Source organism: Schistocerca serialis, chromosome 2 (assembly GCF_023864345.2).
Source record: "Schistocerca serialis cubense isolate TAMUIC-IGC-003099 chromosome 2, iqSchSeri2.2, whole genome shotgun sequence".
Lineage (NCBI taxonomy): Eukaryota > Metazoa > Arthropoda > Insecta > Orthoptera > Acrididae > Schistocerca > Schistocerca serialis.
Window position 1 is genome coordinate 1087575232 of NC_064639.1, and position 15127 is coordinate 1087590358.

A 15127-nucleotide genomic window follows, 5' to 3' on the forward strand; every position below is an offset into this window, starting at 1 on the left:
CGTTCGTAAGCGTTACCTTTAATTCTTTACGATTTACTTAAACTTATGGAATGTTTGATGATGTAGTAATATAAAAATTTCTAATTAATCTCGTGTACAATTTTGCTGTAGATGAATTTTGAAATGCTCTGATTGCTCAATGTCAAACACATACATAACTGACTTGTAAAATGGTCCATGATACTTACGATACTTACCATTTCGAAATATCTCTCACATCACACAGATAGTGACTTTAAAGAATAGGGATTTTTAAATTTGTTAACAACAAATGAGAAATGAAGAACAGAAGTCTCCGCAATCGACGATTGATAGTCCTCGAGAATAATAATCGCTCAGTTACAATAGATTATCAGATGAAACCCACTTTTGCGTATCTAGATGATGATGAGTTTGTGATTAGGCGAAGCTCTGTCGTTATATTTTCATACACCTTCTACTTAATGCTGGATAGTTAACTTAAGTACTTCCGTCAGATATCAGTGTATAACGCTTCTTTAAATTAGCGTTACATTAAAGTTGTAAGAATATTCTATTGTCACTTTGTTCATCTCTTAGTACCTTTTACTGGCTTCCAGTTATTACTTACATTAGCGTACATTCATCACAGACATCTTAGCCATCAAAATCAAAATCTTGATGAAACAGTGTACTTGTATAGTGATTCTGAGATAGTGACGGCGAAACTTATTTGAGTGTATATTGAAACAGTATTATCATCACTTGCATCAAAGTTCGCTGACGAGCTATCCATCGTTTAATGTAAAATATTCATGTCCACTATTTAGACCTTAGGGACTGTTAAGGATTTCACTCACAAGAGTACTAAAATATAAAAAGGTGACCCAAAGGAAACATAAAGAAAACGAGATAACTAAAATGTGTCGTTTCATTATAAATGTATTTGCTTTCACATTTACGACCATCGAAATATCGCGCAGATATCGCTCATATCAGGCTTTTCCACTTGGAAAGTGACAAAATAAAACACTTCCAATTACCTTGTTTCTTCTCTGACAATGCTTGAAAAATAATGAGTCAAGGATATAGACGTACGAAAATAATACAGTGTTTTGTAATTCGGCAGCATTTTAATCTGTTATTATACATATAAAATGGATATACAAAGAGGCACCACACTGAGAACAGTGTTTGTCGATTTACTTTCAGATAGTTACGCAAATTAGCCACGCAGATTGGCCGCCTCCATGCTAGAGATCTTCGGGTAAGAAAATTCTTCAGGACACGATAAGCTGAAACAGGTAAAGGTAACGTTAGCAAACTGCATGAAATTGAATGAAACTGAATTGAACATCATTAACTGATTCTCTATCGACATAGTCACTAGCTGTTCTCTAATTCAAGTACAGACTGCACTAATTCGATGTACGTTACTGGCCACTAATTGCAACGCCATTGAGTGTACGTTGAAGACGGTGGTACTATCAGTTGCATCAATGTTCACTGACGTAACTATCCACATGTTACATCTTTTAATATAAAATATCCGTGTCCATTATTTAGACCTTAGACAATCCAACAAACGTCAAGTTGACGTTAAGTGTAGTTTATGCTTGGCCACACAAATTATTTGCAGTGCCGCGAAATCTTACGAAGTAGGCAGGTAAAAGGCCATCTGCATTGTTTATATAGGGAAAGATTAAGAAACGAGTTCCTAATTCAACACCCGCGTTTTAACGTTGCCTGCTTGTGAGAAAGTTGTGCTGCGCTTCGTGTATGAAGCGTAAGTGTCTACCAGTGCGTATACTAACCCTGTAGCGACAGGATCATCGGCTATTGAGAATGTGCTTCACCGTTCTGCGGTATTGTTACTCGGGTTGCTTGGAATCCACGACTGTCATGCAAAACTGAAATCGACGGGTTCAGGAGAGTCATAACATCACGCATGGTCTCAACAGCACGATGCGTCTAGCGTCCGAAGTGACATAAACACACTGACGGAAAAAAATCGCTCCGAGAAGGAGTTGTGCGACATAAACGAAAGTTGGTAGGCGTCTATCTACATCCGTCAGTTTTTTTATCAGTCGCATAAGAGTGGTAGATGCAAATAAGGTTAGCTTTAAATACACTCTGTAACGGTCGTGAGCGTTAGTTACCTTTGAGATTGGACGTAGTGAGTGTATGTTAAGAGTGCGTTAAGGCGACCGAGACCCCATTATCAGGTACCTCACTTAGCTTGATCGAGGTAATGTAAATGGGCTACGAGAAGCTGGGCGTTTCTTCTGCGATATTGTAGAAAGTCTTGGCAGGAATGCGGCCACTGTATCTGATTGCTGGCTACGGTGGTCACGGAATGTACGGTCGCAGGAAGACCGTACTCCCGTCCAGTGACGTGTCACTACCGAGAGGCAAGACCATCGTGTTCGGCGTTTGGCGCTGGTGCTTCGTACTGCATTTGCAGCAGTAATAAGTGCAGCAGTGGGCACCGTAGCGAGTCAACGAACTACTGCGAATCGATTACTTCAAGGGCAGCTCCGAGCCAGTATCGTGTATTCTACTGACCCCAGACCACTACCACTTGAGACTTCAGTAGTGTCAGACAATAGTTCTTTGGAGGGAAGGATGGAGGTCTGTTGTGTTTTCTGATGGAAGCTGATTCTGCCTCGGTGCCAGTGATGGCTCAGTGTTGGTTAAGAGAAGACCAGTTGAAGGCCTGCAGCCAGTTTGTCTGCGTCCTAGAGACGCTGGACCTACGCGTGGAGTTATAGCCTGGGGTGTGATTTCGCGTGACACCAGGAGCACTTTGGTGGTTATCCCACGCTCCCAGACTGAAAATTACTATAGGTGATTCAACCAGTTGCGCTACCACTTATGAAACAGGGGCTATTTTCCAAAAGGACAACGCTCTCCCACATACCACTGTTGTAACCCAGCATGTTCTACAGAGTGCCAACATGTTGCCTTGTCCTGCTCGATCACCAGTCCTGTCTCTAATCGAGCACATATGGCACATCATCGGACGACAACTGCAGCGTCATCCACAAACAGCATTAACCGTCCCTGTATTGACCGACTAAGTGCATCAGGCAGAGAATTTCCCCCCACAAACTGATATCCGGTACCCACACAACGCAATGCATGCACATTTGCAAGCTTGCACTCAACATTCTGACTGTTCATCGGTTATTAATGTACCAGCATTTTACATCTGCAATGACTTACCTCGTGCTTACAATAACCTGTGATCTTGAATATGTTACCTGGACAAATGTATTCCCGAAATTTCGTTACAATACATTAATAATTTTTCGGTTAGTGGATTGTCTCGGCCATGCAGCATCGTTCAGCCACGTCATGTACCTTGAGTCAACAAATGGGCTTCTTTGGTACTGGATGTCATGTCCTTTAGCCAGAAAACGTATTATTAAAAGCTTTTATATTTTTCCCTATTCCTATTTACGAATTTATCACCTGGAATTTGAAGAATAAAGAACGTGAAAATGAAAGGTCTATATAATGAATTACAGACAACTGGAAGGTATGTTTAACGTGGGATACTTCTCACTTCCTTGCCCATGCGGATGGGTCTGTATCAAGACTTCCTTATCAAGACTTCCTAAAGACGATATGCCTATCAGGTAAAGGTGCACATCCACAGACTGCCTTAAAAAAAAAAAAAAAAAAAAAACTGGCACAATTCGACAGCCCATTGCTGGAACTCGAAAACCACAGGAAGGCAGAGGGGCCTCTAAGAACCGAAATATGACGGTACAACTATTTCTGCCGACCGTTAAATTCGACTTCATACGAGGGTTGGAACTTTAATAGTGGCGTCTATTTATTTACAGATCGTACAAAATAGACACGTGTTTCAAAGTTTTACTGACCTTCAAAGTAGTCACCAGCACTGTGTATAACCCGTTGCCAGCGATGTGGAAGTCGTAGGATACTCTTAGCAGTGCCAGTTGTGTTGACAGTTCGAGCGGCGCGGTCTATAGCCCGACGAATTTGTAGCAGTTCTGAAGCGAATGCCTTGAAGTGTTTCCTTCAGTTTAGAAATCGAGTTGAACTCACGAGGGCTTAAGTCAGGGGAGTGCAGTAGGTGGTATAGCACTCAGCAGCCCCATAAGTCAAACAAATTAGTAACAGCTTGCACTGTACGTGCTTGAGCATTGTCCTGCAAAATGATGGTCAGTTCCTGCAGAAAGTGTCATCACTATTGTCTCTATGCTGTTCATTTTTGGAACACAACCTGCTACCAGCTTAGAGACGAGCTGTAAATAAATAGTTGCCACTATTAAAGTTCCAACCCTCGTATATACCAAACGTATTTTATTTATAATGATGTGTTGTGTTACACAATAAAAAAATCGGCAAGGAAAGATTTTGAGTACTGTTGAATGAACGTCTTGTTTCCTGATTTACCAACCTGTGTTTCTTATATTACAATGAAGAGCCAAAGAAACTGGTACACGTGTCTAACATCGCATAGGGTCCCCGCGCGCACGCAGAAGTGCCACAATAGGACGTGGCATGGACTCGACTAATGTCTGACGCAGTGGTCGAGGAATGGGCACCAAGAATCCCGCACGGCTGTCCATAAATCCATAAGAGTACGAAAGGGTGGAGATCTCTTCTCAACAGCACATTGCAAGGCATCCCAGATACGCTCAATAACGTTCATGTCTGGGGAGTTTGGTGGCCAGCGGAAGTGTTTGAACTCAGAAGAGTGTTCCTGGAGCCACTCTGTGGCAATTCTGGGCGTGTGGCATTGTCCTGCTGGAATTGCTCAACTCTGTTGGAATGTACAATGGACATGAATGGATGCAGGTCATCAGACAGGATGCTTACATACGTGTCACCTGTCAGAGTCGTATCTAGACGTATCAGTCCAACTGCACATGCTCCTTTACAGAGCCTCCAGCAGCTTGAACGGTCCCTTGCTGACATGCAAGGTCCATGGATTCATCAGGTTGTCTCCATACCCGTACACGTCCATCCACTCAATACAATTTGAAACGATATTCTTCCGTCCAGGCAACATATTTCATTCCATTCATCACAGAGCAATCTCGGTGTTGGCGGGTCCAGGCGAGGCGTAAAGCTTTGTGTCTTGCAGTCATCAAGAGCATACGAGTGGGCCTTCGGCTCTGATAGTCAATATTGATGATGTTTCGTTGAAGGGTTCTCACGCTGACACTTGTTGATGGCCCAGCATTGAAATCTGTAGCAATTTGCGGAAGGATTGCACTTCTGTCACATTGAACGATTCTCTTCAGTCGTCATCGGTCCCGTTCTTGCAGGATTTTTCGGAGATCTGATGTTTTACCAGATTCCTGACATTCACGGTACACTCATGAAATGGTCGTACGGGAAAATCTCCACTTCATCACTACCTCTGAGATTCTGTGTCTCATCGCTCGTGCGCGAACTATGTAACACCATGTTCAAATTCACTTAGATCTTGATAACCTGCCATTGTAGCAGCAGTGACCGATCTAACAACTGTGCCAGACACTTGTTGTCTTACATGGGTGTTGCCGACCGTAGCGCCGTATTCTACCTGTTTACAAATCTCTTTACCAGTTTCTTTGGAGCTTCAGTGTATTTTGGTTATTTTCTATTCGGATTCCCTATTTCTTGTGGCAATGATCTTATAGTATACTGATGTTATTTGGATCATTATTATCAAATGAATGTTTTTATATATGTCAATTCAGTTCATGTAACATTTCACGCTCCTGCAACCAGATAACCAATCTAGTTAGAACAGAGCCATTAGCATTTGGCTCAAAATTCTACGCTTTGAGTAGGCGTTTGAATTCAGTGATTTTAAGTTTGATACGTCTATATTTACCTTTACAACTATCATCGACCTGCAGAGCTAACAATGTCTTGTTACGCGCTTAAACGAAACGGGCGTCATGGCCAACACAATGAGATATTGTCCTGTGGCGCTGTGTCTTCCCGTGTAGAGGAACCTTTTGTTGCACACAACACCAAAGAGTGATCATTAATTAATAATATTACCTACCGTTTAGTGGGCCTGACTTCCTTTTCTACAAGTAAATTACTGGTACGTTATGATCACTGGAGAAGCTTACCAGCCATTATTGAGTAGTTAAGGAGGCGGCGAGGAGTAACGTCCGGCGAAGAGAACCAGTCGCGTCTGCTCGTGCAGTATGAAGAACAGGAAGGGGTGGTCGGCCTTAAACACGATCTGCTCCGAACGCCCACCTCCCACAGATGTGACTGATGAGAAACTAACAACTGCAGAGAAAAGAATAGAGGAATTAAACAATCTCATTCGTTTAGGATACCATGGTATATAGGAAACACATGGCGGCTGCATCAAATGGTTCAAATGGCTCTGAGCGCAATGGGACTTAACATCTGAGGTCATCAGTCCCCTAAACTTAGAACTACTTAAACCTAGCTAACCTAAGGACATCACACACATCAATGCCCGAGGCAGGATTCGAACCTGCGACCGTAGAAGTTGCGCGGTTCCGGACTGAAGCGCCTAGAACCGCTCGGCCACCGCGGCCGGCTGCGGCTGCATCACACAAGTAGGCCACCTCAAATGTTTTACAAGTATCGACGCCGATGTTATGTTTTATATCGTTACAATGAGTGCTTGCTTGTGATATTTTCTGCATTTCTTTTCTAAACATATATATCGTGATTTCTGCCGGTCGTGTCTAAGTCTCAGGATAGGGAGCGAGCAGTGAACCACTGCAAAACTCGATGAGTGATTTTAGAGAATTATGTTAGGTCTTGTGAGCCGTATTTTTTTTAATTTTTCCTACTAAGTGGATATTCCAATACTGTTGTACGCCAAGAAACATCTAATCAATGCACGAGAAAGGGAAATCCTTAATATACTACCAAAGCTGTCGAGTTTTTCGGAGTGGTGTGCTGATCAGTTCATATGCTAGAAAACTGTTTGCTAAAAATATCACTAACTTCTAACGTATTCCCCCAGTCGTTATGACCCGTCCTTGCCGCTTGCCATGCACGGAGATATCTGACAGATTAAAGTGCCTGTGAACCCAGGCCCTGCAAGGTAAGGAGATCCCGGATGAAGTCACGATTAAACAGAATAACATTCGTCATATATGCCCTCAAATATTTCAGTGAGGAAGGGGTAATCTCTACTCTAGAATACACAAACAACTGTTACCTGTACTAAATCTTTTTACTACAGAATCACCATACACATTGGGGTCAAGTGTGTAGTTGGTGGACGTTGGAAAATCCTCTATAAGTAGGAAGATCCTGACAATGAATTCACAAACTAAACGAAAGTAATCGTGATAAACATGAACACGTAACAAACTTTCAAAAGCGTTTCTACATGAGAAAAGAACCCCTAGTGTAACTGTAATCTGGTAGTCAGGGAGAGGCAGGATAAGGCAACGATTGTGGATGGGGCCATAATCAGCTACCGTTGGCTGCAGTAAACACATACACTTTATTTGAAGAAATAACTTTCAACAGTCATTTTAAAAGATTTTGCTACACTGACGGCTGAAGGCCTTACTAAGAAATAATTCAATTTTTTTTTTTTAGTCAGGTGACAGCCACAAGCAACTTCAGAATACTCAACAGCTGAAGGCCTGAATTACAAGTGAGGAAGGCAGTTACATACTAACATTTACTAGACATTTTCTTCTTAAACAATCAAAAAATTGTAACAAGCTATAGTAATGGCCTTATTAAGAAAGAATTGCAGATTGTTTGCCGGCTGAAGGCCACAAGCAATGTTACACTCAATCAAAGGCTGAAGGCCTGATTAAGAAAAAAATTCAAAATTATTCATCGCCTGAAGGCCACAAGCAATTTCAGAATACTCAACGGCTTGAAGGCCTGAATTACAAGTAAGAAAGGCAATAACATGTTAAAAACACTAAAATCTTTTTTAAACAATCTTAACCAACTGTAACAGGCTATAGTGAAGGCTGCGGGCCTTATTAAGACAGAATTGAAAATTATTTGTCGGCTGAAAGCCACAAGCAATGTTACAAACAATTAACAGCTGAAGGCGTGAATTACAAGTGAGGAAGGCAATTACATGTTATAACATTAGGGTAAATTTTAAACAATTATGACAACTTGACCAAGTAAGATGGAGTGATCCACAGACAGTGCTCCCTGATTCGACCTGGGGAAGGTCACTACAGCTGTGTAAGCGGTGTGACAGGCAGCCAAGAGTAATGTTCCCCTAAGGAGGGCAACTCAAACTAGAGACGGTTTAAACGTCAATCAACCTTCTTAGCAAATCCACCTAACGCCAGATAAACAGTACAAAGGTGCAATAATTCAGGCGAGAGCGAAGTGACAGACAGCACTGCGTCGCCAGAATCCGGTGTTTAAAATATCAAAAGGTAGAAGGAACCACTATAACTCAGGTAGACAAAGGAAACAATTATCCATATCCCAATCAAGGAAGCTGTCAAATTACATGCCACGCAAGACAGCATCGGTAAGACGAAGAAATGCACTGCCGCAAAATACGGTAACCTCCAGGGCAGGTAACTGAGGCGTTTGCAGCCACTAGGCAGTAAGTTGCACTTCAGTAATAATAACACTAAATCCAAAGTAACACCAAGTGGTAGAAGGCGGCTAACAGCTTCTGCCAACCTGACAGACTCCACGTGTTGCAACTGGTCTCACCGACCCTGGGAACAACAACATGCAAACAACAGTGAGCTCTCCAACAGTGGAGGTTTCGCTACTGGATAAGGTTCACTCAACTTGAAACGTCCTGGGTTCGGTTGTCGGCTACAGCCCCTCGATCCGACAGTGCCTGCACGCCGCCAGCGGTCCCGGCCTGCCCTCACACTAAGGACCTCCTCGCTGGTCCGTCTGATGCCGAACTGCCTGACACACACGATGACCCGGAAATACTGGCCGTGGCATCAAAGATAGTGCCACAGTGCTGGCTATCGATAACTGCTGCTGCTGCCACTCGCAGAGAAACAATACTAGCAAACTCAGTGGCGCCATTAACACGAGAAGGAAACGAGACGCCACTATCGCCATTATAAGGCACCAAGTTATGAACGGCAAGAGCACGAGCCACACATGGCTCAGTAACTTACAATACAATGACCACAAAGCAATTTTCCCTCCAAAGTATTACATTCACAATACTCCAATGTACCCTATTGTCTATGCTATTTTAGCTGGACAATAATGTATACACTACTGGCCATTAAAAGTACTACACCAAGAAGAAACGCAGATGATAAATGGGTATTCATTGGACAAAAATATTACACTAGAACTGACATGTGATTACATTTTTACGCCATTTGGGTGCATAGATCCTGAGAAATCAGTACCCAGAACAACCACCTCTGGCCGTAATAACGGTCTTGGTACACCTGGGCATTGAGTCAAACAGAGCTTGGATGCAGTGTACAGGTACAGCTGCCCACGCAGCTCCAACACGATACCACAGTTCATCAAGAGTAGTGACTGGCGTATTGTGACGAGCCAGTTGCTCGGCTACCATTGACCAGACGTTTTAAATTGGTGAGAGATTTAGTGAATGTGCTGGCCAGGGCAGCAGTCGAACATTTTCTGTATCCAGAAAGGCCCATACAGGACCTGCAACACGCGGTCGTGCATTATACTGCTGAAATGTAGGGTTTCGCAGGGATTAAATGAAGGGTAGAGCCACGGGTCGTAACACATCTGAAATGTAGCGTCTACTGTTCAAAGTATCGTCAATGCGAACAAGAGGTGACCGAGACGTGTAACCAATGGCACCCCATACCATCACGCCGGGCGATACGCCAGTATGGCGATGACGAATACACGCTTCCAATGTGCGTTCACAGCGATGTCGCCAAACACGGATGCGACGATCATGATGCTGTAAACAGAACCTGGATTCATCCGAAAAAATGACGTTTTGCCATTCGTGCACCCAGGTTCGTCGTTGAGTACACCATCGCAGGCACTCCTGTCTGTGATGCAGCATCAAGGGTAACCGCAGCCATGGCCTCCGAGCTGATAGACCATGCTGCTGCAAACGTAGTCGAACAGTTCGTGCAGATGGTTGTTGTCTTGCAAACGTCCCCATCTGCTGACTCAGGGATCGAGACGTGGATGCACGATCCGTTACGGCCATTGGATAAGATGCCTGTCATCCCGACTGCTAGTGATACGAGGCCGTTGGGATCCAGCACGGCGTTTCGTATTACCCTCCTGAACCCACCGATTCCATATTCTGCTAACAGTCATTGGATCTCGACAAACGCGAGCAGCAACGTCGCCATACGATAAAACGCAATCGCAATAGGCTACAATCCGACCTTTATGAAAGTCGGAAACGTGATGGTACGCATCACGAGGCATCACAACAGTGTTTCACCAGGCAACGCCGGTCAACCGCTGTTTGTGTATGAGAAATCGGTTGGGAACTTTCCTCATGTCAGCACGCTGTAGGTGTCGCCACCGGCGCCAACCTTGTGTGAATGCTCTAAAAAGCTTATCATTTGCATATCACAGCATCTTCTTCCTGGTGGACACGAGGGAATGAGAAGAAAATACGTAACACAACTCCAATCTCCAATAGAACTGAAGTGCACACACAAGCTAGCGACTCCCTTACTGAGCGCCTGAGAAAACACGGTATTTACCGTGCTTTACAGGCGGCTGCTGTGGTCGGTAGTGGGATATGATGACGGCGGCGCGTTGACTCTGTGCGGACCTATAAACCTCAATACTATTCTGGCCTTGACTGCATCAGCTGTCGGAAACTGCCCGTTTTCGTAAGGCGAAAATCTTTGTTTTTCCCTAGCTAAAATATTGGCAATGTCCACTCGCTCTGGCGTAGCGACGTATACACCTCTGACCTCTTTAATTGTACCTAACCCGGGTCGAAATCCATAATCTCCACTCCAGAGATGTTACAGGAGTTTCGAACCCTGTCAACGCAAGTGTTCACTAAAAACTCTTCTAGGCTGACAGAACAGCAAGTGCTCCGTCTGCCTTGGCCCTGGTCTGAAGAGACCTCCCTCCCTTCTACCCACGGCCCAACTCTGTATATCTTTTTTGTTCTCCCCACTGTACCTTGCGTTCATCCCCTACCACAAATCGTAGCGGCCGATGCTGACTGTGGTGAGACTTGCGTCGTTTTTTGGCCCAATGAAGCTTGAGAAGCGTATTGCGGGTGGAAACTATTTTCCTTCTGGCCTATAGCATTCATGTTTCGCTCCTATACTCTCAGACTCCGTCCATATGCGAGGTGTCCATGTGCAACCTCGTGTTCTCCACTCTTTCATTACGTGATATGCTAGTATTTGTTAAAAATAGCGGTGCTTTCCACTGTGGCCTGTTTTCTGTTTTAAGAAAAAAGAAACATAGCGACAATATTTTTCATGCTTTTCAAAAATGATTCAAATGGCTCTGATCACTGTGGGACTTAACATCTGAGGTCATCAGTTCCGTAGAACGTAGAACTACTTAAACCTAACTAACCTAAGGACATCACACACATTCATGCCCGAGGCAGGATTCGAACCTCCAACCGTAGTGGTCGCGCGGTTCCAGACTGAAGCGTCTAGAACTGCTCGGTCACTCCGGCCGGCCCGTGCTTTTCAGAGACCTCCCGTTGTGATTCTGAAAGCATTCGTTTCCTAGAAGCTTCCCCAGGTATCAGGTGTGGTCTTTCTACGCATGTTCTGTTCCGCCGTCTTTGCCCGCTGTTAACTTTTTTCTGTGCGACTCAACATTTTTCGTAAATGCGAGTTCAGTGTATTGGTCCTCCAAGAGCGGCCAAGCGGCCCCCTGCTATGCTAAAATGTTTCTTTCCGTTCCACGCAGGCGTGAGTCAGAGAAGCTCGCTTAATGGCTTATTGTTAGCTAATGGTGCCTGCCTGCCCGTTGCAAAGGTTCGGCTTTTTTTATGGCCCCTCTAGAAATGCGTTCCGTGTTCTACTTTTCTCGACGGCTGGGAACTCCCTGCATCCACTTCAGTTCAAAGTGATTGCGATACTACGTGACTATTAACCTGCAAGGTAGGAAATGTTTGTTAGTATCGAGTTCATGTCGGCCACTATAGTGCCCCTTTTGACATATTCAACCCGATATATTTGAAGTAACTAATAAAAGGACCCTGAATAATATTATATGGACATAAACGACAAAATTAATTATGAAAATGTATTAAATTAGCTTCAAAGAAAGACTACATCGATTGCGATGTAATAAAAATACATTATTTATATTAGATGAGATCATAGTGCATAACGTTCTCGAAACTAACATTATCTTTGTCATTATATATAAGAGAAAAAAGATATTTAAAATCACTTCGAGTAAGATCATTTCTTTTGCTGTGTGTAAGGTACCCTTTCTATTGTAAACCGGTAGCTTTTGTTTTATTTGTTCTCGTACGTAGCAAGTAATTCAAGTGTGTATTCTGTGCTTAGTGGAAATATATTTACAAAAAGTAAGTTCAATGTGTTACTTAAAGAACCCACGCAAAAAATTCTCCCTGAATTAATAATTGTAAGAAGTTATTTAGTATTTTCTCAGTCTCTGCGAAGCAAGCAGCGGTGATCTTTGACTGGCGACAATTGGCCGCCATTACGCGGCGTATTTAAATTTTATTTTTTTGTGTAACATATCACCACAGCCGGAGCAGAAGGAATCATTTCAAGTTCTTCAATTAACTGAAGTGCAAAGCTTCACTAATTTTATTTCGTCAAAGAAATGCATACTTTCAAAGATACCATTTATTCTAGGTCAGTGAACTTAGCCTGCATTACATTTCGCCGAAAGCATTTGAAATAATTTGTAGGGAGCCTGGCGCTCTTTTGAAACATAATTTAATATTTATCTTTGGCCACCTACAAATCAATATATATATATATATATATATATTATCCCTTTCTTGCGTTTCACTTAATAATAATAATAATTAATAACCACAGAAAGGAAGGGATAACATACCATGTATGAATGATGATTACTCTTTGTACTATGCAGATTAGTATCACTTTATTTGAACTAGAGCATGTGTGAACGTTTCTATATTTAAAATGGTATGTTAAGGGCAAAATTATACTGCCAACTTACAAACTTACCATGAGATAAATTGAAATTATTGGTGATATAGGGTATTTAAATCTTCTCGCATGCCATATTTTCTTCCTGCTCAGCAGGATCATAGTGGGCCGGACCAGAATCTTAAAAAAATATGTAATATATGCTTTAGCGTAGCCCTTTTTCCAAAAATTGAAATTTTACTGCCCCCACCCGCTAATCCTGTTCCAGTCTATTTGCCAAATTTCTACTCAGTCGAACAACTACTAGATGATCCACAAACGCTCTGCAACTGAAAAACAATATAAGTATCTATTAATTTTGTTCAAACAGTGCCTCCGTTGGCAGTGCTGATACACTCGACTACTAGCTTGGGTACTTAAAGGTGTGTGCTTCGCTGGGTTCCTCGCCGTCTAATAGAAGACCATAAACAGCAACGAAGGGCTACATGTGCGTAATTACTCGCTCGTTACGAGGATGATCATGACATTTTTTGTCGAACATCATCACAGGTGATAAGATATGGGTTCACCAGTTCGAACCGAAAACAATACGGCAGTCCATATAGTATAGTGGCTCCAAACCACTTCTCCTTTGAAGAAGAGGGTCTAAAGCCCTACTCGATCAGCCAGGAGAGTCATGGCGACGGTCTTGTAGAGCTATGAAGGTGTTATACTGTTTGATATCCCCCATCATGGTGCAACAATCAACTCGGGAGTGTATTCTGCTATCTTCAGGAAATAGAAGAAACGACTTCGTTGTGTTCATCGCCACAAAAATGAAGACCAACGTCTCCTTCTCCATGACTACTCAAGGCCTCACATACGTCTGCGCAACTTAGAGGAGCTCACAGTACCTCACTGAACAATTCTTATGATATGGCACGTGGAATGGCAGGAGCTTGAATGTGGTAGGGAAGCTAGAAAATCTGAAAAGGGAAATGCAACAGCTCAATCTAGATACAGTAGGGGCCAGTGAATGAAATGGAAAGAAACTAAGGATTTCTGTTCAGATGAGTGTAGGGTAATATCAACAGCAGCAGCAAATGGTATAATGGGAACAGGATTCGTTATGAATAGGAAGGTAAGGGTTCAAACTCTGGCAAGCTGAAACGAGAGAAATCTTGCAAGTAAAACTCGTTAAAAGACAAGATAATTTAATAATTAAAGACCATAGGAACGCAAAGGAAATTAGAGGGCATAATTCAGTTTCCAAAAACCTTTGGCTAAGAGGTAACAACAGCCTACTCTGTACATGAGAATTTATTGTAATATTAGATGACAAGGTTGCCGGAGACTCCAAACATCAAGAAATATTTATTACAAAACTGGTAAATGTGAGGAACATTTGCATGGAGGTAGAGTTATAAAGTCTGGAGTAACGCATATGGGAAGAATTTAAATTACTGGCCCAATATTTCAGTGAATATTTTAATGAACCAATTGAGTCAGATTCAGTTCACTTGGGTCGAACTGGTTGAAACTTTGTCTCTAGGTTTCGGGAACACACTTACAAATATGATTCTGCCCTTGATTGGCATTTATCACAAGAGGTGCGCCTTATGTTACCCGTGGACAGAGGATTTCATGTACCCCATGTTGAGCATAAAAACCGAGGGCTGGATATATTAGAGGAATCAGAAATCTTTATAAACCAGTCGCGCAACCATCTTTGATTTTAAACGAACAGCTGTCTTCTAGAGCCGGCTGCTGTAGTCGATCGTTCTAGGCACTTCAGTCCGGAACCACGCGGCTACTACTGGTCGCAGGTTCGAATGCAGCCTAGGGCATGGATGTGTGTGATGTCTTTAGGTTAGTTAGGTTTAAGTAGTTCTAAGTCTAGGGGACTGATGACCTCATATGTTAAGTCTCATAGTGCTTAGAGCCATTTGAACCATTTTTGTCTTCTAGACGCAAGTGGTTCTCCAAAATGTTCAGTGAAGTATTGGGCCTGTAGTTTCAAGCATTCCATTTGTATTATCCAAGTCTTTCTATCTCTATCTCCATGCAGCTGCTCCCCATACTTATCAGTTTTGTTACACGCATTTTTTGTGGGTTCGAGTCCCCGACATCCTTGATATCTAATATTACAACTACTGATGACG

The 15127-nt window shown here is 42.8% G+C and overlaps 1 protein-coding gene across 1 annotated transcript in view; it reads right to left on the bottom strand.

The window, feature by feature from the left end:
- Window positions 1–1071: 1071 nt before the first annotated feature.
- The window catches only part of LOC126456637 (serpin B3-like), a gene marked incomplete at its 5' end in the record, with an annotated part of 75991 nt that continues 61935 nt past the window's right edge, over window positions 1072–15127 (bottom strand). Inside the window, 2 exons of the mRNA XM_050092380.1 lie at window positions 1072–1253; window positions 6066–6231. Of these exons, the coding sequence (XP_049948337.1) occupies window positions 6083–6231 (149 nt within the window). The remainder of the gene's footprint in view (window positions 1254–6065; window positions 6232–15127) is intronic.